At 42.8% G+C, this 26,298-nt stretch overlaps 1 protein-coding gene across 4 annotated transcripts in view; it reads left to right on the top strand.

The window, feature by feature from the left end:
* KLHL18 (kelch like family member 18) overlaps window positions 1-26,298 on the top strand; it is a 55,825-nt gene that overhangs the window by 12,507 nt on the left and 17,020 nt on the right. For 3 of the 4 annotated variants that reach the window (XM_032647984.1, XM_032647985.1, XM_032647983.1), the window contains 2 exons: window positions 18,983-19,113; window positions 22,252-22,392. In XM_032647984.1, coding sequence (XP_032503875.1) covers window positions 18,983-19,113; window positions 22,252-22,392 — 272 coding nt within the window. Of the gene's footprint in view, window positions 1-11,999; window positions 12,059-18,982; window positions 19,114-22,251; window positions 22,393-26,298 lie in introns of all 4 variants that reach the window. The other variant, XM_032647986.1, reaches the window with a different exon arrangement.

Genomic DNA, 26,298 nt, shown 5'->3' with positions numbered 1-26,298 from the left:
CAGGACTGAGTGTTTAGCCCAGCTCTTTACTGGCTCTTTCCGTGGGACCATAGCCCCAGGTCTTTTTTTAGTGCTAGCTGGTCAGCCACTTCCTCCCTCACCCCCTTCCTGAATCACTTACCCCGTGGGGCCCCCTAAAGCAGAGACACACAAGCTCCATCGCAGAGGGTTTCACACAGTGTGCTTTAAATGTCATCAAAACCCCAGACCAAACCAATTCCGTATGTTTCATTGTACTTGTCATTTGTTTCCTGGCCCCATGGGTTTGTGAGGACTAAACATTTCTGTGTAGAGTAGGATGGATGAGCATCCCTCTGACCGTGTTCTGGGCTGGCAGGTAAGCTAACCAGCATTCAAGATGAAGTGACACCCCCCCACACCCCATTTCATTACATGCCACCTTGTTAGACATGCACCTGAACTAGACAGCTGTGGAGTGGCTTATTTCTTCCAGAGTTGAGAATGCACTGTTAGTTTGGAAGGCAAGCCCTCCGCCAGTTGGCCCCAAGCCTTATCATCTTTTTCTTGAGGCTTTTACTTCAACTAATAAATTTTCAGATAAGGTTAGAGAGTAACACTCCTTATGCTTTCTGTAGTTAAGGGCCAGTGCCTTCCTCCCACTAGTTCTACCAGCCCTGAGCCAGAAGACCAGGATTAAAAAGAAGAGGTGAGGGGGCTTCCCTGGTGGCGCAGTGGTTGAAAGTCCGCCTGCCGATGCAGGGGACACGGGTTCGTGCCCCGGTCTGGGAGGATCCCACATGCCGCGGAGCGGCTGGGCCCGTGAGCCATGGCCGCTGAGCCTGCGCGTCCGGAGCCTGTGTTCCGCAACGGGAGAGGCCACAACAGTGAGAGGCCCGTGTACCGCAAAAAAAAAAAAAAGAAGAGGTGAAACTCATAGAAGTTTTGTTATTTTTATCTCAGATGAAGGACTGAGAGCTACCTTTTAGATGAAATCATTTTAGGATTCATTAAGAAGACTCGAGAATGAGGCACTAAGTGCTAGGATACAATCCTTCCTTTCCATGGGAAGAATATTCAGCCTTGATGCGGAGACTTCCATTAGGGACAACATAGTGTGGTATCTTGTGTGCTAGAGGCTTGTACCAGGTGCTACAGGAAGGGGAGAGCTGACTGCCTGGAAGTCAGGTTAGCCCCTCAGGAGGGAGCATTTGAGCTCGATCTTCAAGGATGAGGAATAGTTCACCAGGCAGAAAAGTAAGGGATAAGGATCCAAGCAGAGGGAATAGAGCGATGTAAGGGAATTGGCAGAGGCTTGGAAGAGAGGCATGGTGGGGAATAAAACTGGTTAGGGTCAGTTGGCGCCAGTTTAGAATTTGGATCTGACTCAGGCAGTAGGGAGCTCAACAAAATGGAGACTGACACGACCAGACTCAATTTTAAATCGAGTGGATTCATTCAGAAACTTCATTCATTCAACATATACTGAGTGTTCATAGCTGCTAGACTATTCCAGGAAACATGAAAGATTGCTCCCTTGGTGGGACTCGTGTTTTAGGAGGATAGGTAAGTTCGTTTTGTCAGGCAACCACCATTTGCTCTTGTCAAGGTTACCAGTGACCTCCACTTCCACAATGTAGAGCTATTCCATGACCACAGAGATCTCTCTTGTGCTACCCCTTTATCATCAGGCCCATCTCCCTCCCACCCACCATCTCTAATCGCTAGCGACCACTAATATGTTCTCCATCTCTGATTTCAAGAGTGTTATATAAATGGAAACAGAGTATTTGACCTTTGAGATTGGCTTTTTTCACTCAGCGTAATGCATTTGAGGGCCATCCAAGTTGTGTCGATAGTTTTTTCCTTTATAGTTCTGAGTAGTGGTCCATGGTATGGATGCACCACGTTTTGTTTAACCACTCACCCATTGAAGAGCATTTAGGTTCTTTCCAGTTTGGGTGTATTACGAATAAAGGTGCTGTGAACATTCATTTACAGGATTTTGTATGAATGTAGGTATTCATTTCTCTGGGATAAATGCCCAAGACTACAACTACTGTGCCACATGGTAAATTCATTTTCAGTTTTAGAAGAAGTCACCAAACTGCTTTCCAGAGTAGCTGTACCATTTTACATTCCTACCAGCATATGTGAGTGCAATGGTTAGTTTTGTGTGTCAGCTTGACTAGGCTTTGGTGCCCAGTTGTTTGATCAAGCACCAGTCTAGATGTTGCTGTGAACATATTTTTTAGATGTGATTAACATTTAAATAGTAGACTTAGAGTAAAGCAAGTGACCTTCCATAATGTGATGGGCCTCATCCAATCAGTCTAAGGTCTTAAGAGCAAAAACTGAGGTTTCCCAAAGAAGAAACAGTTGTTCCAGGTTGCAACATAGAAACCCTGCCTTTATTTCCCACTTGCTGGCAGATTTCAGTGAATTTTTGTATAAACTGAGGTTTATGTCAAAGTTCCTTTTTTTGCCTAAAGACGTCCAATTGCTCCAGTCTTATTTGCTGAAAAGACTGTCTTTCCTCCATTCAAGGTACACAAATGGTTGTGTACCTTTGTCGAAAACCAGTTGGCTGTACCTGTGTGGGGCTACTTCTGGGTTCTCTGTTCTGTTTCATTGGTCAGTGTCCCTATTCCTGCACCAGTACAGCACGGTTTTGCTTATTCTAGCCATCTGTGTAATAAATCGTGAAATGGGTAGTTACTCCTCCCACTGTACTATTTTATTTTACCTTTTCCCCCATTGTAACTGTTTTCAGTTGTACAATTCAGTGGCATTAAATGTATTTACAATGTTGTATAGCCATCACTGCTATCTATTTATAAAAACTTTTTCATCAACCAAAGCAGAACTCTATAAACATTAAGCAATAATGCCCCTTATCCCAGCCCCTGGTAGCCTTTGTTTTATTTTTTGTCCCTGATTTTCCCTATTCTAGACCCTTCATATAACTGGAATCATAAAATATTGTCCTTTTGTCCCTGGTTTATTTGGCTTAGTATAATGTTTTCAGGGTTCATCTATGTTGTAGTATGTATTAGAATATCATTCCTTTTTTAAAAAATAGTCTTTTGTTTTGTTAGAGCAGCTTTAGGTTCACAGTAAAAATGAACAGAACACAGAGATTTCCCGTACACTCCCTATTCCCACTGCACACACAGCCTCCCCCACTATCAGTATCCTGCACCGGAGTCGTACATTTGTTACAATCGATAAACCTATGTCGAGACATCATTATCACCCAAAGTCCATAGTTTACATTAGGGCGCACTTTTGTGATAAATGTGTCATACATTTATCAAAAACCATATTCTGTGCCCTAAAAATCTGCCCTAAATGTCATCTGTGCTCCACCTATTAATCCCTCCCTAACCCCTGGCAACCAGTGATCCTTGTACTATCGCCATACTTGTTCCTTTTCCAGAATGTCATGTAGTTGGAATCATACAGTATGTAACTTTTTAAGATTGGCCACTTTCACTTACATACGCGTTTAAGGTTCCTCCCTGTCTTTTCATGGCTTGATAGCTCATTTCCTTTTTTTCAAAATTTATTTATTTATTTATTTTTGGCTGCATTGGGTCTTTGTTGCTGCGCGCAGGCTTTCTCTAGTTGCAGCGAGCAGGGGCTACTCTTCATTGTGGTGCGTGGGCTTCTCATTGCAGTGGCTTCTTTTGTTTCAGAGCACGGGGTCTAGGTGCGTGGGCTCAGTAGTTGTGGCTCGTGGGCTCTAGAGCGCAGGCTCAGTAGTTGTGGCACATGGGCTTCGTTGCTCTGCGGCATGTGGGATCTTCCTGGAGTAGGGCTCGAACCCGTGTCCCCTGCATTGGCAGGCGGATTCTCAACCACTGCGCCACCAGGGAAGTCCCAGCTCATTTCTTTTTAATGCTGAAAAATATTCCATTGACCTGATGTGCCACAGTTTATTTATCCACTCACCTACTGAAGAACATCTTGTTTGATTCCAGGTTTTAGCAGTTATGAATAAAGTTGCTATAAACATTTATGTGCAGATTTTTATGTGGACATACATTTTTAACTCCTTTGGGAAAATCCCAGAGAGTGTGATTGCTGGATTATATGATAAGAATATGTTGAGTTTTGTCAGAAGGTGCCAAACTGTCTTCCAAAGTGGCTGTACCATTTTACATTCCCATCAGCGATGAATGAGAGTTTCTGTTGCTCCACATCCTTGTCAGCATTTGGTGTTGTCAGTGCTCTGGATTTTGGCCATTCTAGTAGATGTGTATTTTTACCTCTTTGTTTTAATTTGCGTTTCCCTGATGACGTGGTGTGGAGTATCTTAATATGCTTCTTTAATATGCTTATTTGTCAACTGTGTATCTTCTTTGGTGAGATTTCTGTTAGTGTTTTGCCCATTTTTAAATTCAGATGTTTTCTTATTGTTGGATTTTAAGAATTTTTTGCGTATTTTGAATAACAGTCCTTTATCAGACATTTGTTTTACAAATATTTTCTTCCAATCTGTGGCTTCTTTCTTGATTTCATTCTTTTTAAGGCTGAATGATAATCTGTTGTATGTATATACCATGTTTTGTTTATCCATTCATCTGTTGATGGGCACTTGGGTTGTTTCCATCTTTTCGCTACTGTGAATAATGGTGCTATGAACATGTGTGTACAAATACCTCTTTGAGACTCTGCTTTCAGTTCTTTTGGATACATACCTAGGAGTGGAATTGCTGTGTCATATTGTTATTCTGTGTTTAACTTTTCGAGAAACCACCAAACTGCTTTGCACAGTGGCTACACCATTTTGCATCTCACCAGCAGTGCACAAGGGTTCCAGTATTGCCACATCTTCACCAGCACTTGTTATTTTGTTTGGTTTTTCTTTTTTTTTTTCTTGATAATAGCTATCCTCTTGAGTGTGGTGTGAAGTGGTGTCTCATTGTGGTTTTGATTTGTATTTCCCAGATGATCAATGATGTTAAACATCTTTTCATGTGCTTATTGGCCATTTGAACTTAATTTTTGTTAAAAATTGTTTTAGCTGTTTTAGTTCCTTTGCCTCTCCATATAAATTTGAGAATAATCTTTATATCTATAACAATAATCTTGCTGGAATTTTGATAGGAATTGCATTAAATCTGTACACCAGTTTGGGGAGAATTGACATCTTTTTTGCGTTGAGTCTTGTAATCCTTGGACATAGTATGTCTCTCCATTTATTTAGATCTTTGATGTCTTTCATCAGTATTTTGTAGCATGTAAGTCCTCTAAATCAGCTTGTTGGATTTACACTGAAGTATTTAATTTTTTGAACAATTATATAATTATATTTCAAATTCTGGTTTACACGCGTTAATAGATAGTATGTGGAAATGCAGTTGACTTTCTATGTCAATATTGTGTCCTGTAGCCTTATGTACTGTGACCTTGCTGAACTCACTCATTAGTTCTAGGTTAGTTCTGTGTGGGGTTTGGTGTTTCTGTGTGGGGTGGGGGTTGGTAGATTGCTTTGGATTTTGGACGTAAACTGTCGTGTCATTGGCAGATAGGGATAGTATTATTTCTTATTTTCTGATGTGTATTCCTTTTATTTCATTTTGTTACCTTACTGCACTGGCTGGAACTTCCAGGACTATGTTAAATAGCAGTGGTAGGAGTAGACATTCTTGCCTTTTTCTTCATCTTAGGGGAGGGCATTCAGTCTTTTACCAGTAAGTATGAAGTTAGCTAAAGTTTTTTTGTAGACATTCTTTATCAAGTTGAGGAAATTACCCTCTACTCCTAGTGTTTATCATGAATAGGTGTTGAATTTTGTAATATGCTTTTTCTGCGTTGATTGAGAGGATCATGTGACTTCTTTTTCTTTTAACCTGTTATTATGGTGGGTTATATTGATTAATTTTTGAATATTGAACCTGCCTTGGATCCCTGAAATAAACCCTACTTGGTCACAGTATATAGTTCTTTTCATATATTGCTGAATTCTATTTGCTAATATTTTGTTAAGGGTTTCAGCATCTATATTCATGAGGGATATTGGTCTGTAGTTTTCTCTTTTTTTGTACGGTCTTTGTCTAGTTTGGGTATTAGGCTAATACTGGCTTCATAAAATAAATTTGAGTTGTCCCCTCCTCTTCTATTTTCTGGAAGAGATTGTTTAGAATTGGTATTAGTTCTTTTTTAAATGTTTGGTGGAATTCTCTAGTGAAACCATCTGAGCCTGGAGACCTTCTTTTCGGGGGTTTTAAAATTACAAAATCGATTTCTTTATTAGCTATAGGGCTATTAAAATGACCAGGGTCTCGTTTTGGAGGGGGAAGGGGAGGGGGAGTGTGAGCTACGAGTAACATTTCTTTAGAATCTACTGTTCACACTTACAGAGGAGGACACTAAGTAGCCCTAGCTCCTGTCCATCTGACCTCAGGCAGGTCACATACCCCAGTTATGATGGGGATTCAGATGCTGGGTTTGGCTATCCCTATCTAACGTTATGATATTTTTCTCAGAAGATAACTGCTAGGAATTCGAAAAATGAGTCATCCATGCAACAGGTATCTGTTGCCCATTTCTGCATCCCCCGCAGTGTTCCCAGTCAGTAAAACACTGTGTTTGCTTTATGCCTATGATGCTTGTAGCAGATGCTGTCACCCTGGTGTTTTCACACATGGGGTCCTTTAAGACCTAACTGTTGAGCAGAGTGGGGGCCTTGAGGCACCACCGGGGTGCAATCAGAGCCGAAACCACCTTTAGTTAGAGCCCATCTATTAAGATCAGGAAGGAATGTCCCCCTTTCCTGCATTTCCCCAGGGCTTTCTCCAGACCACAGTGCTCAGAGCTCTGGCTCTTAATGGCAGAACTAGCCTCAGTAGTCTAGACCAATCATTTATTGGCTCATGTAATCAAACAGGAGAACAGATAGGGTTGATGATGCGCCTGGGGGGCTGAAATGCTGCTAAGACTCGTCCCCTCTGTGGTCAGCATCCTTCTCCCACTGCAGACTGCTTCATCACACATGGAAGGGGATGGAGCATCTGATAGCTCCTTGTTACCTGGAGGGATTGTCCCTCTTCCTTCTTCCTTATTTGAAAAATCCTGAGGAAGGGTCTAATTGGTAGGGCTTAGGTCATATTTTGTATAGTGTGGTGGGAATGAAGATAGAAGACATTCCCAGAAGAAAGTAAGGCACACTGAATAGAGCTGACGTGAGATAGAGTCCATAGCTAGTCATGTTTGTTTGGAAGGTTTTTAGTGGCATGTATTGAAGCTACAGGTGTTTTCTGTTAACCTTCAAGTAACCTAAAAGTGTTAATAGATCATCATCATCGTACTATTATAGATCATTCATGGTTTATATATTATTATAGCAGTATTAATACATAATTAATAGCTATATTTATACTACATAGCTATATAGAGATCATATGATATCTAGTTGATAGTAAATAATAATAATAGATTGTTGTACTAGCCCTCAAGTGTTGTGGTTATTTGAAGATTTACTGTGCCTACTTATATATGTAAGAAAATTTTGAAGGAAATGAGTAGAAAAAAAATCACAGTGCCTCCTTCTCAGTCTTCCATATCCTTTTCTAAACTTAACTGAAAGAACCTGCAGTCCATTTTGACTATAACTTTTAGTGAAACTGCCTTTTTGTCTACAGGGTTAATTTATTTTCACAGGGAATTGTTGATTTTTCTGGGCAGCTATTAAGGTAGAGTTGGTATTTTAATTTCAATAAATATATTTACTGAACTGTTTAGGGGATGTACAAGACCCTTATTACCTCAAAGAGTTTGAAGTCCACTGGAGTAGGTAAGAACAGAAAAGTACAGTTCTTGAGACTGAAGCTTCCCATCTCTAACATGGAGTAGCGTTACATGTCTCACATGTTAAGATTTTGGTTGCCGTGGAGAGGTGGGCTGAGCTGGCTTTGTGCTGGGTGGTCGCTGAATAACGTGGAGGATTGGTTGATACCTGAGGTTGGAAGACAGGTGCTTCAAGGCATCTCCATGCAGTCCACCTCCTATGTATCTGATGGACAAGGCTGCATTATTTGCTGAGGCTAATCAGCATTGAAACTCCATGGGGGTGGGGGGTTGGAGAAAGAATAATTGTATAACTATGATTAAGAAACTGAAGTTTTGGGTTTCCCTGGTGGCGCAGTGGCTGAGAGTCCCTCTGCCGATGCAGGGGACACGGGTTCGTGCCCTGGTCTGGGAAGATCCCACATGCCGCGGAGCAGCTGGGCCCGTGAGCCATGGCCGCTGAGCCTGCGCGTCCAGAGCCTGTGCTCCGCAACGGGAGAGGCCATAACAGTGAGAGGCCCACGTACCGAAAAAAGAAAAAAAAAAAGAAACTCAAGTTTTAGGGACTTCCCTGGTGGTCCAGTGGTAAAGAATCCGCCTTCCAATGCAGGGGACCTCGGGTTCGATCCCTGGTCCGGGAGCTAAGATCCCACATGCCCTGGGGCAACTCAGCCTGCACACCATCGCACGCCTCAAGGAGAGAGAGAAAACCCGCAGGCCACAACTAGAGAGAAGCCCATGTGCCGCAACGAAGAGACCACATGCTGCAGCAAAAGATCCTGCATGCCTCAACGATAGATCCCGCATGTTGCAACTAAGATCCAATGCAGCCAAAAAAATAAAATAAATAATAATTTTTTTAAAAAAAGAAAGAAACCGAAGTTTTAAAAAAAAGGTATTTGATGGTTACAGGCTATTCATGACTCCAGAGTGAATGCCTTAGCTCACTTCCTTTTGAAAAGGAGCAAGTGTTGTATAAGACACTTTATCTCAGTGTTGGATTCCACAAAGTGCAGACAGATCATACTGGTTTGGCAGGGGAGTCTGTGAATACCAGCAGAAAATCAGGTGTGACGTGGGTGGAGAATGGGGGTGGGGGGGTCTTAGATAAGTGATCAGCATCTTCTTCTTTCTAGAGAATGTGTTCACATCCCTCTTCATAATATTTCTTCCCTGTGACTCTAGAGCAGAGGTCAGCAAACTTTTTGTATAAAGAAGCAGATAGTAAATATTTTTGGCTTTGCAGGCCGTTGGTCACTATCACAGCTGCTCAGTTTTGCCATTGTATGGGCATGTCTGTGTTCCAATTAAACTTTATATATGGACACTGAAATTTGGATTTTATACAATTTTCGCATGTCATGAAATATTAGGGTTGATTTTTTTCAACCATTTAAAAATGTAAAAACTACGCTTAGCTCATGGGTCACACAAAAAACCAAGAGGCAGGAAGGCCAGATTTTGGCCCATAACCATGGTTTGCCGACCCTTTCTCTAAAGGTCTTAAAAATGAATTCTGTAAAGTTCTCAATTTAAGGACATTTTTTAAATTTAACAAGCACTTATTTAGCACTTAATATGTGCTACGCACTGTTTTAAATGCCATGCCTTAAATGCTAATTTAATCTTCACAGTAACCCCATGAGGGAGGTACTGTTTACCCCATTTTTGCAGATTTCATGAATTGAGGCATAGTGAAGCTAAGTAGCCCAGAGTTACACTGCTAGTAAATGGCAAAACCTAGATTTGAACCCAGGCAATTTAGTTCCAGAGTATGTTCTTATCTACCATGATATACTGTCTCTCTTAATTATCGACTTTATAGCCCAAAGGAATTTTAGAGATTAACCCATCGCTACTCATTTTTACAGACTCATTCTTACACACAAGATTCATAGCCTTTATGATTCAAATGTGTGCCTTAGTAAAATTATGGATTACTATTTATGCACTTTCAGCATCTCGTGACTGCCTAAATGCTTAGTCTTAAACCCCACTGATCCCAAGGGTATTCTGTCTGCGCAGGCAGGGCACTTAACTGTTCATTTATTGTTTAATTTATGTTCATTGTGGGCTCCTTGAAGGTAGGAGCAATAGTATCAAAATGTTTTCCATCAAAGAGAAATCAGGGCTTCCCCGGTGGCGCAGTGGTTGAGAGTCCGCCTGCTGATGCAGGGGACACGGGTTCATGCCCCGGTCCAGGAAGATCCCACATGCCACGGAGCAGCTGGGCCTGTGAGCCATGGCTCATCCGGATCCTGTGCTCCGCAACGGGAGAGGCCACAACAGTGAGAGGCCCACGTACAGCAAAAAAAAAAAAAAGAGAAATCAGTTCTGGGTATATCTTTTGCTTTCTTTGGGAACACCTGTCTCAGATTACTTCCAACTCAGATTTTGTCCTGCTGCTTTTCCTGCTTGAATAAGCAACTGGTTGAATCTTGCGCCTTACCTGCCTGTGATAGGGAACAGAATTTGTGGTGTCACGCTACACTATCCCTGTTGATCCAAAGATACCACCAGGGCAGGGTCAGGAATGGAAGATTTCCCAGTCTTTCCAAGGAAGAAAATGGGAGGAGGAGGAGGAGGAGGGGTGTGTGTGTGTGTGTGTGTGTGTGTGTGTGTGTGTGTGTGTGTGTGTGTGTGTGTTTTAAACCAAGTCAAAACTTAGGTAGACATGAGGTGCTCAGGATTTCTGGTTCCTTTTGCTCAGTCAAGGTCTCAGACACTACTAACTAGAAGGGACCTCTAAGAACCTCTGGTGCAGGGGTTTCTGTGCTACAGGGATTCTGCAGAGTTATTGCAGGGGGCCCTCAAACCTATATGTGCACCAGTCTGGGGGCCAGATAAATTATATCGTTTAGGTGTATGTACAGTTACTTTTCAAATGCATGTAGATTCCATCATGATTAAAAAGAAAGCTTTACTGAATTCGTGATAGGCTACTGTTAACACAACTACTACCTTTTGAGAACCCTGATCCAGTTAAAGCCCTTTATTTACAGATGAAGAAACTGAGGCTCAGGGGTAAAGGGACGAGATTGCCTGGGTCATACAGAAAAGGAACAGCTGGCCTTGAAATCGGTGCAGTTTATATGTATCATATGGCTTGTGCTCTCTGTCTCCTCTGGCATGGGCACAGGTAGAGACTGGCAAGTATTTTGACCTTTGACGCCATGCTGAACTTTCTAATAATGCCTAACAGAGTGGTTGATTGTGATATTTTTTCCAGTATTTTTGGTGCTGCTTTTAAGAAGTTTTTTTAAACTAGTATATTCCTTTCTGTGCGCATGTAAGTAATAATCCTATATTCCAATCTGGAAACCTGAGGTATGGTAAAATTAGGCAGCTTGCTTGTATCTATAGTAGAGCTGGCCCTAAAACTCAGATTTAATCTCTCTACCAGGGTTCTATTAATCAGACTGAACTTGAGAGGATTTCAGATATTTATATCTTGGTCTTTCATGGCTGTTGCTCTCAGCTGCGTGCAACAAAAAACTTTTAAATCTCTGTTAAGTGCCTGACGCTGTGCTGGGTGTTTTCACATGTATTGTATATAACTTAATTTAACGAGACCAAAGTTGCAATGCTGAGGCCCCTCTCAGAACAAGCTAAGTAGCACTCTGCTCCAAAGCCCATCCATCCAGGCATTTATTTATTTATCTGTTCACCATTATGGAGCACTTCTGTTGTTTGCAAAAGTGCCCTTGAATTATTCCCATTGGTGCCCAGGCTAGGACAAATCAGCACAGATCCATCCCTCCAAACAAGACCCAGGATTGACAGCAACATTAGCTTGGTCTGCACAGGACAATACTTTTTTCCCATTGGAGCTTCAGGAATTTGGAGTGTCCCTGGTCATTTGGTCAAATGATGTTCATATCAACCATTCTTAAATTAGATCTTCTCAAATACACTTGAGAAGTCAGATGAATAGGAATGGTCTCACTTTTTTAGTTGGGAAGCCAAACTTGGAGGGGACGCGTCTGAGGTAACATAACTGGTGAGGGCCTTCTAACTCCAATGTTGATGCCACACCACCTGTCTGGTGGACCACCACTGCTCAGGAAAAGGCTCTGTGTCCACTCTTTGTAGAAGCTAAGTGGCAAGAATGCTCAGTCTTTGCTGCAGTTTTAGTGGAAGTGGTTTGGGCTTTCCAGTTTGAATTGAATTTTTTTTTCTTAGAAGCAAATTTGGCAGTATTGTATATACCTAGGAAGTCTTGTGATTGCCCCTAATTTGCTCCACAGATGCTGGTCATTGCAAATCATCCCACAGTGATTAAGTGGCTGGCGCTGATACACACGTAGTAAGTGGTCCTGTGAGCACGGGCAGTAGAGGTGTGTTGTGTACCTGATATCTTGATCCCACCTGGGTAACTTCCACATGTGTGTTCATGAGTTTAGCTCTTTCAGTTCAGAGTGTTTCATGACACCATAGATTTGTTTCTTTCCTTCCCTCCTATCTTGTACTTTGAACCTGGGTCTTCCCAATACTTTACTATCTGATTCCATTTAATTCACTAACATTTAATTAAATTCATTTAATTTACTGTCTGATTCAATTGCATTGCTAATACTTTATGATTATAATATTGTTTTATTAATATTTGTAATATTGTTTATTTAAAGGTAGGTATAGCAAAATGTGATTAAAGGTAGAGATATATGCCAAATAGCCTTAACTTTTCTGACCAATCAATTATATGTTGCTTATTGATTATTTTTTCCTAAATTCTGTAGCAACAGTTGACATTTCTTTGCCACCTTAGGGATGGAAAAGGGAGGAGATTTGCAGTAACAGTGTGTAATTGAAGATCAGTGGAGAAAGTAGCCTTTGCATGGACCTGTGTAATTCAAGATGTTAAAATAGGGAACACACTGTACTCCTGTATAAGCTGTAGTTTACAATATTAGGTTTATCATTTGGATTTCCCATTTGTCCCTTTTTTTTTTTAGGGAACTTTTTATTTTGAGATAATTGTAGATTCACATGCAGTTAAGAAATATTAACAGTGAGATTCCCGTGTACCCTTTGCCCAGTTTCCCTCAGTTGTAATATCTTGCAAAATTATAGTACAGCATCACAAGCAGAATATTGACATTGACACAATCAGCTACTCTTATTCAGATTTGCCCAGTTTTACTTTCATTCACCTGTATTTAATTCTGAATACTTTTATTATGTGTGTTAGTTTATTTTTTAATTCTAAAAATTTCCCAGTTGGCTGAGAACTTGAGCTGGGAGGGGTGTGTTATTTACTGGGTCCCTCTCAAACTCCACCAGTAAACAACTCAAGTATAATTTTCTTTCACATAATAGCTACTTAACTGGGGCAAGTTAATTCTAAATCTTGGTTTCCTCATCTATAAAATGGAATTCACAATAGCTACTTAATGCAGAGGGTTGCTGTGAGGACTAAAATGAGAACGTATGTGTAATGGGTACTTAGCAAAAGGAACTTCATAAATGATCATCTAATTTTTTTTTTTTTTTTTTTTTTGCTGTACGCGGGCCTCTCACTGTTGTGGCCTCTCCCGTTGAGGAGCACAGGCTCCGGATGCACAGGCTCAGCGGCCATGGCTCACGGGCCCAGCCGCTCCACGGCATGTGGGATCTTCCTGGACTGGGGCACGAACCCGTGTCCCCTGCATCGGCAGGCGGACTCTCAACCACTGCGCCACCAGGGAAGCCCTCATTTTTTTTTTTAACTAAGAGTACAGTGAGAGTATTTGGGTTTTTTTTTTTAAGCTTTTCACAAAAGTGTATTATCCTAGGATTGTAGAATTGGAAGGTCCCTTAATAGTTTTAGAATCAGTGAAGGACTTCCCTAAATGTTCTTAGGTAATAAGCTGTTTTTCTTTGTGATAAACTAAAATGTGCCTCCTTGTACCTTGCAGATCTGCCCTCATCCATGTGATAGCCCTTCTAGTCTTTGAGGACAGCTATAGTCATCCCTAAATTACCTATCCTGTAGCCATTCCTCGTAAGATGTAGCTTCCAGACCCTTTCCCATCTTGGTCTCCCTCTTCTAGATAAAGACAAATTAGTTGTTCCCCTTAACTGAACAGAGAATTCAGATGTAATCTGCCTAGCATATCCCAAGATAGGCCTGTCTTCTCTTTAGCTGAGCTTTTTTGGGAAATCAGGTCACCTAGTTCGTGCACATACAGCTTGTTCTTTTGTCTTCTGTTTACTTTGTAGATGGAAAATAAATGCATAGCAGTGTAACACAGCAAACTGAATGCACATTTTGCCCTCATTTCCTCCTGTAATCCCATTAAAATGATAGTAAGAGGGAAAAGAGAGATCGGCAAATGAGAGGTCAACGGAATGTTGAAGCCAGGAAGCAAGTGTGATTAACTTAGTGGGCCAGAGGAACTGAAGGTGCCTGCTTTGGCAGGGAGGGGTGGGGGGGAACTAACAAAGAGGATTTGTAATGCAGAGTCCTGGAATAGCTCCAGAATCAGAGAAACCAAATATTGAAAACAGGAAGATTAGTCGAAAGTCCATGCCTACAACCCCTCCTCTACTCTCTCAGGAGACAGATATTTTAGTCTTAGATATTGAACCAGAGGCACACCAAGCACAGAAGATGAGATGGAATATGGAGCAAAACTGAAAATAGGGGCTTTAAGACAAAGTTCTATATAGTGATTAATAGGACCATTCCCCTTCCTCAGTTTTCAGAATATCTGCAGGCAGGTGCTGTCATGCAAGAGACTGAAAGATCCTCCTCTGATAAATTTAATCCCAGAGAAAAAGTCTTAGCGATACTGTCTACTTTTGGGGATCCTCAATAAAATGACAGATTCTTCTTGCCTGATCACCCTAACGTGAAGCCCACAAGTTGGCAAGCTTAGCTCCCCTACACAGAGCTTTCAAACAGCTTCTAAAAGTATGAGCAGATAGCCAAGTGTCATGAAACATTTAAAGAACATAAAAGATAGAGTCCAGGGGACCTCTCTGGTGGTCCAGTGGTTAAGACTGCACTTCCAATGCAGAGGGCGCGGGTTCCATCCCTGTTTGGGGAACTGGGATCCCACATGCCGCATGGCCAAAAAATAAAATAAAATAAAAAGTACTGTTCTGAAACTCTAAACAGTTCCTTAGGGGAAAAAAGTCCAAATCAAATGGAGGTGAAAAAAAAACTCAGGAAACAGTAAAATCAGGGAGGAGAAGAAGGAAAGATTTTAACTATAATATCTTGAGAGAGATTAGAGAAAATATTGCATGCATAAAAGATGAACTAGATTCTTTAAAAAAAAAAAAAAAAAAGAACCTCCAGAAAACAAGACCTCTTAGAAATTAAAAATATGATGACTTCCCCGGCAGTCCAGTGGTGAGACTCCGCACTCCCAATGTTGGGGGCACGGGTTTGACCCCTGGTCGAGGAACTAGGATCCCACATGTCATGCCACCCCCCCCAAAAAAAGGAATTAAAAATATGATAGCAAGTATGAAAAATACAACACAGAAATATTGAAAGGTAATGTTAAAGGCAATTCCCAGAAGATAAACCAAATGAAAGAGATGGAAAATTGGGGAGAACAGATAAAATAAATTATAGAAGATCATTCCAAGAGGTCTAACACCTGACGAATGGAAATTTGAGAAGAAATAAACAGTAGAGAGGAGGAAATTATCAAAGAAATGGTATGAAAAGATGTTTTCAGAACTAAAATCATATCTATAGATTGATACAGCACAGTGAATGAAAGATGAAAGAAATGAAAGAAAACCAACTTCAAGCCCTGTGAAACTACAGATCTCTGAGGATAAAGAGAAAGTCCCAAAAGCCTCTAGAGAGAATAGTCATATAATGTTAGTATTCAAAATGACATTAGCTTGCTCAAAAGCCACAAACTAGGGCTTCCCTGGTGGTGCAGCGGTTGAGAGTCTGCCTGCCGATGCAGGGAACACGGGTTCGTGCCCCGGTCCGGGAAGATCCCACATGCCGTGGAGTGGCTGGGCCTGTGAGCCATGGCCGCTGAGCCTGTGCGTCCGGAGCCTGTGCTCCACCACGGGAGAGGCCACAACAGTGAGAGGCCCGCGTATGGCAAAAAAAAAAAAAGCCACAAACTAGAAGACAATGGAACAATACCTTCAAAATTCTGACAGAGGTGAATTCCCTGGCGGTCCAGTGGTTAGGACTCCTTGCTTTCACTGCCGAGAGCGTGGGTTCAATTCCTGGTTGGGGAACTAAGATACCACAAGCCACATGGCATGGCAAAAAACCAAAAAATTCTGATAGAAAAAAATATTCTCAACCTAGAATTTTATAGCCAGCTAAACTATCATCCAAGTTTAAGGATAATAAAGACATTTTCAGTCATTTTGTGTATATGCCCTCTGATATTATGATATAATAAAAAATATGTTTTTGGTCTTTGTCCCTGGTTCCTGGCACAGAGCTCCTAAAATCATTATAACTTCCTGAGTAGTAGGGGTAATAAGACCATCTTTTGTTGTAATATTTGCCCTTTGTTCTCAGTTCCTGACACAAGAGCTTCTAAAAACCTTGGAATTTTCTGAGTGATACGGGTAAGAGGAGAAGTCAGCTAAGTTTACACTAATGAGGTAACTCTTTGTGGGCCCCTAGGTAGCTTCAGGTTGGGAGCTGGTTGCCAGAAGAACCAACCATGTAATCAGAGGGTTGGAACTTTCAGCACCACCTCTCTGCCTCTGGGGAGGGGAGAGGGGCTGGAGATTGAGTTGATCACCAATGAGTTAATCAGTCATGCCTACAGAAAAATCCCATTCTAGCAAATTATCAAACCTGAAGAGGAAGTTTTGGGGACACCTCCCCCACCCTGACCTTATAGCTGATGGGTCAGAAGTATGAGTGGCCCAGTTAGCATCTGAAGCAGGGGCAGTCTGGTGGGACTGAGTCCCTAACCTGTGGGGTCTGCACTAACTCTATGTAGTTAGTGTCAGATTTGAATTAAATTGTAGGATACCAATTGGTGTCTGGAAAGTTGGAGAATTGGTTGGTGTGAGAACAAAGCCCACACATATCGTGAAAGAAGTGCTGTGAGTTAAAAACAGTTTATAGTACACCCTTTCTTAGGAAGCTCTGCTAGAAGACACTTTTCACCAGAACAAGGGAATAATAAAGAAGAGGACTAAATGGGATCCAGGAAACAGGAGTTCCAATATAGGCAAGGGGAAAGGAATTCCCAGAAAGACAGAGTTCCAGTATGGATGTCACAAGAACAAACTGATAGGGTACCTGATGGAACATATTAAAGGGAGTTTTACACTTTATTATTATCTTCAGAGAAAACAGAAATTATACCAACAAAGAAATGTAATCATAGTATACATCCTGGCTTGTCTACAAATAGTATTCACATAGATCTAATAATGCAATTCTTAATGTTAATTTGACCAAAATTTGGCATAATTCTATGGGAAAATGGAGATAGTATGTGAAGAGAGCTTGTCAGAGCAAAATCCTAATCTTCCATCATAAGAATTAAATATGTAACGTAATAGTTATATTTTGCCACATAACAAATTACCCCAAAACTTAGTGACTTAAAATAACAGATATTTATTATCTCACAGTTTCTGTGGGTCAGGAATTCAGAAGCAGGATTTGAGAAGCTCTCATGAGGTTACAGTCCAGGTGTCACCTTGGGCTGCAGTCATCTGGGCCTCTCAGGATATGTTGTTATCTGGCTTCCCTGAGAGCATGTGATCCAGGAGAGACAATTAGAGGAATTTGCAGTGTGTTTTATGACCTAGCCTTAACGTGACATCCCATCATCACTTCTGCTACGTTCCATCAGTTACAGAGACCAACCCTGAGACATTGTGGGAGGGACCTGCACAACATGAATACCAGAAGGCAGGGATGAGTTGGGAGCTGTTTGGAGGCTGACTACCACAAGTAATAACTAAAAGTGAAAATTCAAGAAATAATATTAGAGGCATATTACTTAGAAAGATAGAGATAAATACCAGAAGAAAGTGGCTGCCCCGGGAGCAGAAATCAGGGAACCAGAAACTTCTGGTTTTCATTATAAGCCTTGTAGAACAACTTTAAGAAATATTTGCATTTATTACTGTGATTTTTTTTTTAATTATGAAAAACCCTCAAAGCATGCTGCCATTTAATGTCCCCAACACTGGTAGTAGGACAACACGTGGATTATATGAGGAACTCCTAGAATCTGAATCTAGTAAGGATCCTTTGGTATTTGGATGGTTGTGTGCTTGATCTTGAAGGACAGTTTACAGATAATAAACCTAAAGTTCAGTGAAAAAGAGGACATAGTGACAGAACCTGAGTTAGAATCTTTGAATAAATACGACACAAAGAGATGAGCATCAGATAGTGAGATGGCTCTGGTATTTCACTAATGTGGAACTTAGGTGAAGGGGAGGAAAAAAAAGACTGTTTGCTCTTTCTGAAGAGTAGAAAATTCTGAAGTGGAAATGTTTATGTGTCTTGGAGCTATAAATGGCAAAGTTAAAGGGAGTATCCTTTTGGCAGATAGTTGGAAAGCACTTTACGGAACTCCCCAGGCTAAGGATGTGTTCCTGAGCGTTTGGTACAAGTTAGAGAGAGTCTGCCTCTGTCCACATGAGCCCTGCAGGCCATGCAGAGCACTGGCCAGTCCACAGCCCCAGTCCTTCCAGCTGCTGCTGCCAGGGTCATGTTTCTTAGAGGACTCTGGGCTCCTTGTGGTCTACCACAGCCTGGTTGGTGCCCAGGGACCCCCTAACATCTGTGCCCACAATGCCTCCTCTGTCCTTGATCCCCACATGCACCCCCTATTCAAGCTTGGTCTTGTTTCTCCTCATCTCTTCCTGTCACTGTTTACTCTTCTGGAGGAGCCTACTGTTAGGTGCTTCAGCGTTCTTGGCCATTTTGTCTCTTCCATCTGCCATCTAATAAAATTGGAATCAGGATAAAGTGTTCAAGAAATCAGGTCTTTGAGTTGGTGGGGGGAGTTTGGAGGGGTGCAGTGAAGATTGCCATATAAATAAAGACTTTTAACCATTTTAATGCCTTATGAAAATGTGTTGTCTACATTCTCCTACTATAACCGTGTATGTTGAGTTTAAAATACTTCAAGGTCTCCATGAAAAGCCTCAGCTATCACGTTCTGGGATGCCTTCAGTACCACTCCAGTGGGCAGAGAGTTGAGCTCTGGAAGGGGCAGGGTGGGTTTTTGTACTTGCATTCCTCAATATCTGTCTTTGTATTTTACTTTGCCCGCAGATTGGGGACCACAAATTCAGTGCTCACCGGATCGTCTTAGCAGCCTCAATCCCGTATTTCCACGCTATGTTTACAAATGACATGATGGAGTGCAAGCAGGATGAGATTGTAATGCAAGGAATGGACCCAAGGTACTAAATTTCTCCATCAGGTTTCACAACCTGCTTTCTAGGTGCAGTTTCAGCCTTGTGTTTGGTGCCCTTTGAGGGCCTTCCAGCAGGACCCAGTATCGAGCACAGCTACACACACACAGTAGGTGACCAGTAAACAAGCTAGAACCTCAGCCAGTGGCCTGAGACAGGGTTAAAATAAGGAGAGTTTTGATGTGTTTTAACTCAATGAGAGTGACACGTCTCATAGGAACTAGAGTCCAAGATATGTTTTTAAAACTAGGACTGGGTACAAAGTTGGTGGTATATTATTCTCTTCACTTTTCTGTGCTAACCTTTCTAGCTGGCAGACTAGTCTTTCAAATAAGTGTCTTCATTCATTACCCTTCCCATCAGTCCAGAACAGTGTTGTCCACTGTTGTCCAACTTCCTGCCTCGATGGAGATGTTCTGTTTGTCCTCTCCAAATTGGTAGCCACTAGCACATGTAGCTGTTGAGCACTTGAAATGTGACTAGTGGGACTGAGGGACTGAATTTTAAATATTATTTAATTTTAATTCATTTCAATTTAATTTTAGGGGAATCCCTGGCAGTCCAGTTGTTAGGACTCCATGCTTTCACTGCCGAGGGCCTGGGTTCAATCCCTGGTCAGAGAACTAAGATCCTGTAAGCCACGCAGTGTGGCCAATAAATAAATAAATAAGTAAGCAATACATAATAATAAATTTAGTTTTAATTAGCCACGTGTGTCTACTGGCTGTTAATGTGATGACGCAGGTTGAGAAGGTAGCAGAAATCATGGTTATTTGATGGGTGAGAAAACTGAAGCCCGGGACTTCCCTGGTGGAGCAGTGGTTAAGAATCCGCCTGCCAATGCAGGGGACACGGGTTTGAGCCCTGGTCTGGGAAGATCCCACATGCCACAGAGCAACTAAGCCCGTGCACCACATCTACTGAGCCTGCACTCTAGAGCCCACAAGCCACAACTGCTGAGCTCGCGTGCCACAACTGCTGAAACCCGTGCGCTCTAGGGCCCATGCTCCGCAACAAGAGAAACCGCGGCAATGAGAAGGCTGCGCACCACAACGAAGAGTAACCCCCACATGCTGCAACTAGAAAAATCCTACACGCAGCTATGAAGACCCAATGCAGCGAAAAAAGTAAATAAGTAAAATTTAAAAAAGAAGAAAACTGAAGTCCAAGGAGGTCAAGCCCAGAGTTTATCCCTCTAAACGTCTTTCAGTGTCCCAGAAAGCCCTCCATAATGGAATCATTGGCTCCAAATGTCAGTAGTGCTGAGGTTGAGCAATTCTGCCCTAGATGAGTTTTAGGGTCAGGAGGCAGTACTATAAACCCTGAAATTGCATCATTTACGCACTTACTTAAAGTTATCCTTACATCTAGACCCTCTTTACAGAAATACTTTCCTGACTTCTCTATGAAGGCTTTATATAAACATATTCTACATTATGCCTTTTGGGGCCTTGAAAAGAAAAAGGCATATTTATATGACTTAAAAGATTTTACTGCAAGTCTGTGAACTGAGGCTGTGTGTTTATAACCTAGGCTACATCCAAGGGTCCACTGTGCACCTACTATGTACCTGGCATTGTTCTGGGATCTGGGCATGCAGAGCAAACAGGACACGCAAGATGATTCTTGTTGGGAGAGAGACAATAAATAAACCAATGACTCCAAAATATTAGCCAGTAAGCTGTCATTTGTTGCCTAACGTCTTAATCTCCCCGTGGTAAAAACTTGAAGGAAAGGAGCTAGGAAACTGTATGGTACCTTCCGGTTGATTGAAGGTGATTTTGCTCCAGTACATGGAGAGGATCTGTATACCCACTGCAAGGGTGCAATCTCAGGCCAGCTACTTGTAATGAAAGACATAGAAGTGTGTCTATATCCAAGGGCAGTTGTACACTCTCATCTCTGAGGTCTGTGTCTGACAGAGCCATGCTAATCACGATGCACCGTCCAAGTGCTTCATTTAACAGATAGACTGAGAACCTGTGATCTGTGCTGCTGTAGGTACTGAGGTATAGCAGAGGAAATAGAAAGCACCTCTTATTATTCCAACTTGCTAGTAGTGGCCATCTGGCAGTAAACAAATACATACATGATATGGCTGGGAAGTGAAAGTGATGTGAAAAAAGTAAAGCAGAATAAAGGCTAGCGAATGATGGTGAGGGTCTGTGCTATTTCAGGGTGATCAGGAAAGCCCTCTGTGATGAGGTGATATTTGAGCCAAGACCTTAGTCAGAGTGAGGGAGCAAGACATCTGGGGGAGGAGCCATTCAAACAGGGAGTACGCAGTGCAAAGGCCCTGAAGTGAGAGTGTGTTCAGCATATTGGAATAGAGTGAGGGGGAAAGAGTGGAAGGTGATGAAGTCAGAGAGATGGAAAGGGGCCAGACCACATACAGCCCTGTAGACAGAATTTGGATTTCATTCTTGCTGTGAATTGGAAGGCAGAAAAAAATGTTGGAAACCTCAGGCTGGAAACTTATCCCAAAGAAATAATCCAAAAATGTTATTTATAAAAGCTATTATGCTTACCAATAAAGGAAATAAATTTTAGCACATTTACATGTTGGATTACTGTATAGCAGCCATTGAAAATGTCAAACATGGGGAGTTCCCTGGCGATCTAGTGGTTAGGACTCAGCGTTCCCACTGCCATGGCCCACATTCAATCCCCTGTCGGGGGGAACTGAAATCCCACAAACCGCGTGGCATGGCCAAAAAAAAAAGAAAGTTGAACATGAAGTCAGTGTAGAAACAAACATGGGAAAGGGCTTCATAAATATTACATGATTATATCCATACAACTTAAGCATGCAGGCAAATAGGAAATGGAAATTAATCTAGAAAAATGACTACAATTGACTCAGTAGTGAGATTCTGGGTCATTGCTTTGTCTTTTCAGAACCTTCTATAATAAAATCATTTGGGCAGTAAAGAAAATCTAAGAAGTAGAATGATAGCTATGGTGAAGTAATTATTCCATTCAGGTAGGTTCTCGAAGGGCATGGTCTAAATGTATTTGAGAGCGGGGCCCATCCGTTCCTCAAGTAACAATGTCAGCTTACTTAGGGCCTGAGTATCCTGTGGGCCGAACACCATCTCTGAAGAGCATCTGTCCTCTTTCCTCTAGCGCCCTGGAAGCTCTGATCAACTTTGCCTACAACGGTCACCTTGCCATTGACCAGCAAAACGTCCAGTCGTTGCTGATGGGGGCGAGTTTCCTGCAGCTGCAGAGCATCAAAGACGCCTGCTGCACATTCCTCCGAGAACGGTGAGGTGATGTGATGGGCCTGGCCTGTGCCGGGGAGCAGACCGTGTCATTTCTGGGATCCCCTGCCAGTTTGCTGAGTCTTTGGGGGCATGGAGAGTCTCATGAAGGGAGTGAGATGGGAAGATAACTGCGGAAATGACCTTTCTTGAAATCAATATCAAGCAGTAACCAGCTCTTTGGGATGACCCTTTCAGGAACATGATTATGGAGCCTTGCCTGCACTCTCCTTTGGTCTGACATGCACCTCTTCTTCTGGTCCTCTCTGTCCAATCTAACCAGCCACCAGCAGATTTATTCAGTGCTCCCTAACTGTTCCATAGCTGTCTCCCTCTTTGTTTAGATCCTTCTCCCTCCTTGAATTTCTTGGCCTTCCTTTTTCCTTCTGCTCTACAAGAGCCCACCCAAATTTCACCTCCTGGAATTCTCTGTCCCCTTCAGTCCCCTGGGAGCAATCGTTATATGCTCCTTTAGAGTAAGGACCATGGATTATACCCCTACCTATGTCCAGTACTTGGCCATGACCTTTTGAGGACTGAGCAGGTAAGAAGGCTCTTCTCCCCGTCAAGAGGCAGAGCTCTTAGTCACAAGGTAAAAGCCGCCTTTAACCACTAGAGGCTTGGAGGTGAGGGTTAGTGCTGGGCTACACACAGGCAGGGAGAAACCAGAACAGTGCCCCTCTGTCTGTGGTCTCTCCAAAGCCTGGCTCTGCCTGATCTCCACTGATCACAAGGCCCCTGGCCTGAAGACCAGCATTCCTCTGCCTCAGACCTGGCCTCCTGAACCTCATCGCCTCTTAGAGCCAACCTCTCCATCTCCCATTTCTGTTCCACCAGCTCAACTCACTTAGCAGCTCTGTGGACCCTGCCTGAGGTCCACATCCTGCCTATGTGGTGCTCACGGGCATCAGTGAGCACTGCTGTGTGTGCAGATGGTCTTAACGACCGTGGTAATGATGCTAACACGCAGGGGCACTCTGTGCTGGTTTCGTTGGGAGGTAGGTGGTCCTCTTCGGGTTTTGCAGCTGGAGACCACATAGTGAGTGCAGCCCCAGAGCCTGGCTTGACCTGCCCTAGGATGCCTTCTGGGTCAGCCTAGAGAGCTGCGTGTGATGGGCTGTAGGGCACACACTGTCTGTCCTACTCATTTGCGAGCTTAAGGACACAGACTGGACGTGGTTCATCTCTGTATTCCCACAGAATTTGGAGAATGACTAAGTAAGGCCCTGTGGAAAGGATGAAGTTGGCCATTCTCACAAGGGGACAACAGCTCCACCTAGGGGCTTTTGAGTTCCTCACTGTCAACACTGGATCCAGGCTCTGTTATAAAGTAGTGTCATGTAAAAAGATGCTTAGAAAAGTGATTTTTAGACCAGTGCAGTTTTTACATGCACCAGTGACATATTAGGAAAAGGTACTTAAAGCACAAAGCCTGATGTTTCGAGTCTGTCCTTGACATTTTTCTATTCAGCACTGGGAGCCCCCTTCTGAAGCCTAAACTCACACCTTATTCCTGTTTCTATTCTCTGCCACAGGCCCCAGAGGTTTGGCCTTTCTGTTTTCTTTTCAATAGCTACCATCACTGCCTGTGTTCCTGGGGGTGGTTCTCCCTGAGCCTTGGTGCAGAGTGTGATGGAGTCTCCCAGCTGCCCCCTTCCTGTGTGTTCTTGAAGACAAGCATGTGGGCCCTTCAGTTTCAAGGTTTGATTACTAAAGACTTGAGGGAAACCATCCTGAGCGGTTGTGAAAAGGACAGGGCATGACTGAGCACAGAAAAGCTGCAAAGCCGTCAGAGTTCTTAGAACAGTAGTTCCTGAGGCCATTTTGCCAGTTAGATATTCAGCCTGCTGATTTTTTTTTTTTTTTTTTCCCATGAGGTTGGGGTTGATTTTTTTCTGTGGCTCCTTTTCCAGCCTTCAGATGAATGGACCTCCTTGTTTTTAGGGAGGATTGGAGGTGTGTATTTTCCAAAATTCTTCTCTCAGAACTGGATCAGAACATCAGATGCGTCAATGAACCAAGCCAATAACTTATTTAATTCAAGTCACTGCTTCCTACCTCCGATAAAGCATTACATCTTATCATGGTCAAGCTACGTCAGCAAGGAAGGAGGTTGTGAAGTGGCTGTTGACAGATATGGGTCTCTATCTGCCCTTTGGGTTATTGTCCCTCTTGTCTTCCTCCTTCTCCTGAATGGTCCCCTCTCCTACATGGCAGCTCTCCCTCCTTTTTCCCCACCAGTTGGCTTACAGACAGGCTCCCCACATCCTACCCTCTTAGATGTGAAAGCCCACTTCAGTGGAAAGTGTGTTTTGTGCTCAGTTATTCCAAGCCAGTCAAAGACAACCGAAGGTGAGGCGCAGGAATCCTATCCTGGGAGGGAAAGGGTGGAAATGTGTGCCAGTCAGCAAAGTGGATCATCCTTTCCCGCGTCTTTGGACTCTATCCAGTTCCTTGAACCCTCCTCTTGACTTGATGTCAGAGTAGTAGGAATGAGTGAAGCACATGCTATAGAGGCCCAGGGAGGGTCTGTCCTCGTATCTGATCTGCCATACGTGCTTTTAATGAATCTCAATCGGGAGAAAGGCTAACATTACTTGACAGATGACTGAGCTGACATTCTGACCCTGAGTCCCATATTTCTCCCTGAGCCATGCTGCTTGCCCAGGGGTGCTCAATGCTTATGTGTCCTTGGCCTTTGGAAATGGCCTAGGTTTCCAAAGCAACGGACAGAGCCAGTTTAGGCTGGAATGAAACAACAGCTATGCATAATTTAGAGTAGTCATAAAGCCAGGCTCCTGAGATGCTCTGCCCTTTCAGTCCCTGACAGGTCTGCTACTGGCAGTGGGCAATGGTGAATATTGATTAGTAAGTATAGCTTACTGTAACCCTTAAATCAATATGGGGGAGAGGGGGAAGAGAAAGCGTTCTCACAAAGAAGAGTAAACCTGGGCAATTTTAATCTAACATGTACCATCTCCCATCACAAGATTGTCAGTCCCAAAATCAAAATAAGAAAAGCCATATCCCCCATGGTCCACTGCTGTCACCAAGGTTTTGGAACCACATTGGGCTCATTTGGAATTTTCTCAGGTGTAATAGTAGTAAGAAAAACAAACATAATATAAATTAAACCAGAAACTAACTTCATACCAAGCACCATGTCGGATGCATTTCCTACATTCCTACTTAGTCATGGCCACAGCCCTAGGAGATGAGTAGCTGTTGTCATCACCTTTTTCTAGGCGAGGCTATTACTGACACTTGAGGAGCCTAAGGAATCCACCCAAGTTGCCCAGTGTGGCAGGGTCAATTTACCCTGGGTTTCCCTGGCCCTGATGAGTGCAGCTCTGTCTCGGGACTGTGGGAATGTGCACAAAAGGCCAGAGTTCAATCTCAGCACCACCACTTGCTTGTAGAGGGACGATGAGCACATTTCTTGGTTTCTCCGAGCCTCAGTTTTACATCTAAAAATGAGAGCAATTACTATTGTGGAGTGTTGTTTAAAAGATCCTGGAGAATGTGTCTAGAAACCCTGGCAAAGTACTTGACTCACTGATGGTGCCATATAAGTGATAGCTGCCGCTTTTGACTGAACAGTCAGGCCCATAGAGCCTCCTTTTGTTTAAAGAAAAAAAAAGGAAAGAAAAAAGTGTAAGGGTTCTGATATTAAAGAAGTCATCTCTCCATGTGGTTTAAACTCTGATTCTACATCTTCAGGGCCTTCCCGGTGACCAGAGGCGGACATTCAATCAAGAATGTCAACCACTGAAAGAAAGCAAAGTTTTCCAGTATGTGCTCTATTCTTCTCTCCTGAGAGCTGCTTCCCAGGACTTCCCAGAGAACTCACTTCACATAGACACACGGAGCACTAGGCCCAAGAGGCAGGCTCCTTTGAGGATAATCTGCC

The sequence above is a fragment of the Phocoena sinus genome, chromosome 11 (genome assembly GCF_008692025.1).
Source record: "Phocoena sinus isolate mPhoSin1 chromosome 11, mPhoSin1.pri, whole genome shotgun sequence".
In the NCBI taxonomy this organism is placed as follows: domain Eukaryota; kingdom Metazoa; phylum Chordata; class Mammalia; order Artiodactyla; family Phocoenidae; genus Phocoena; species Phocoena sinus.
The sequence above is the reverse complement of the archived record's forward strand: the minus strand, read 5'-3'. Positions and strand labels throughout refer to the sequence as shown.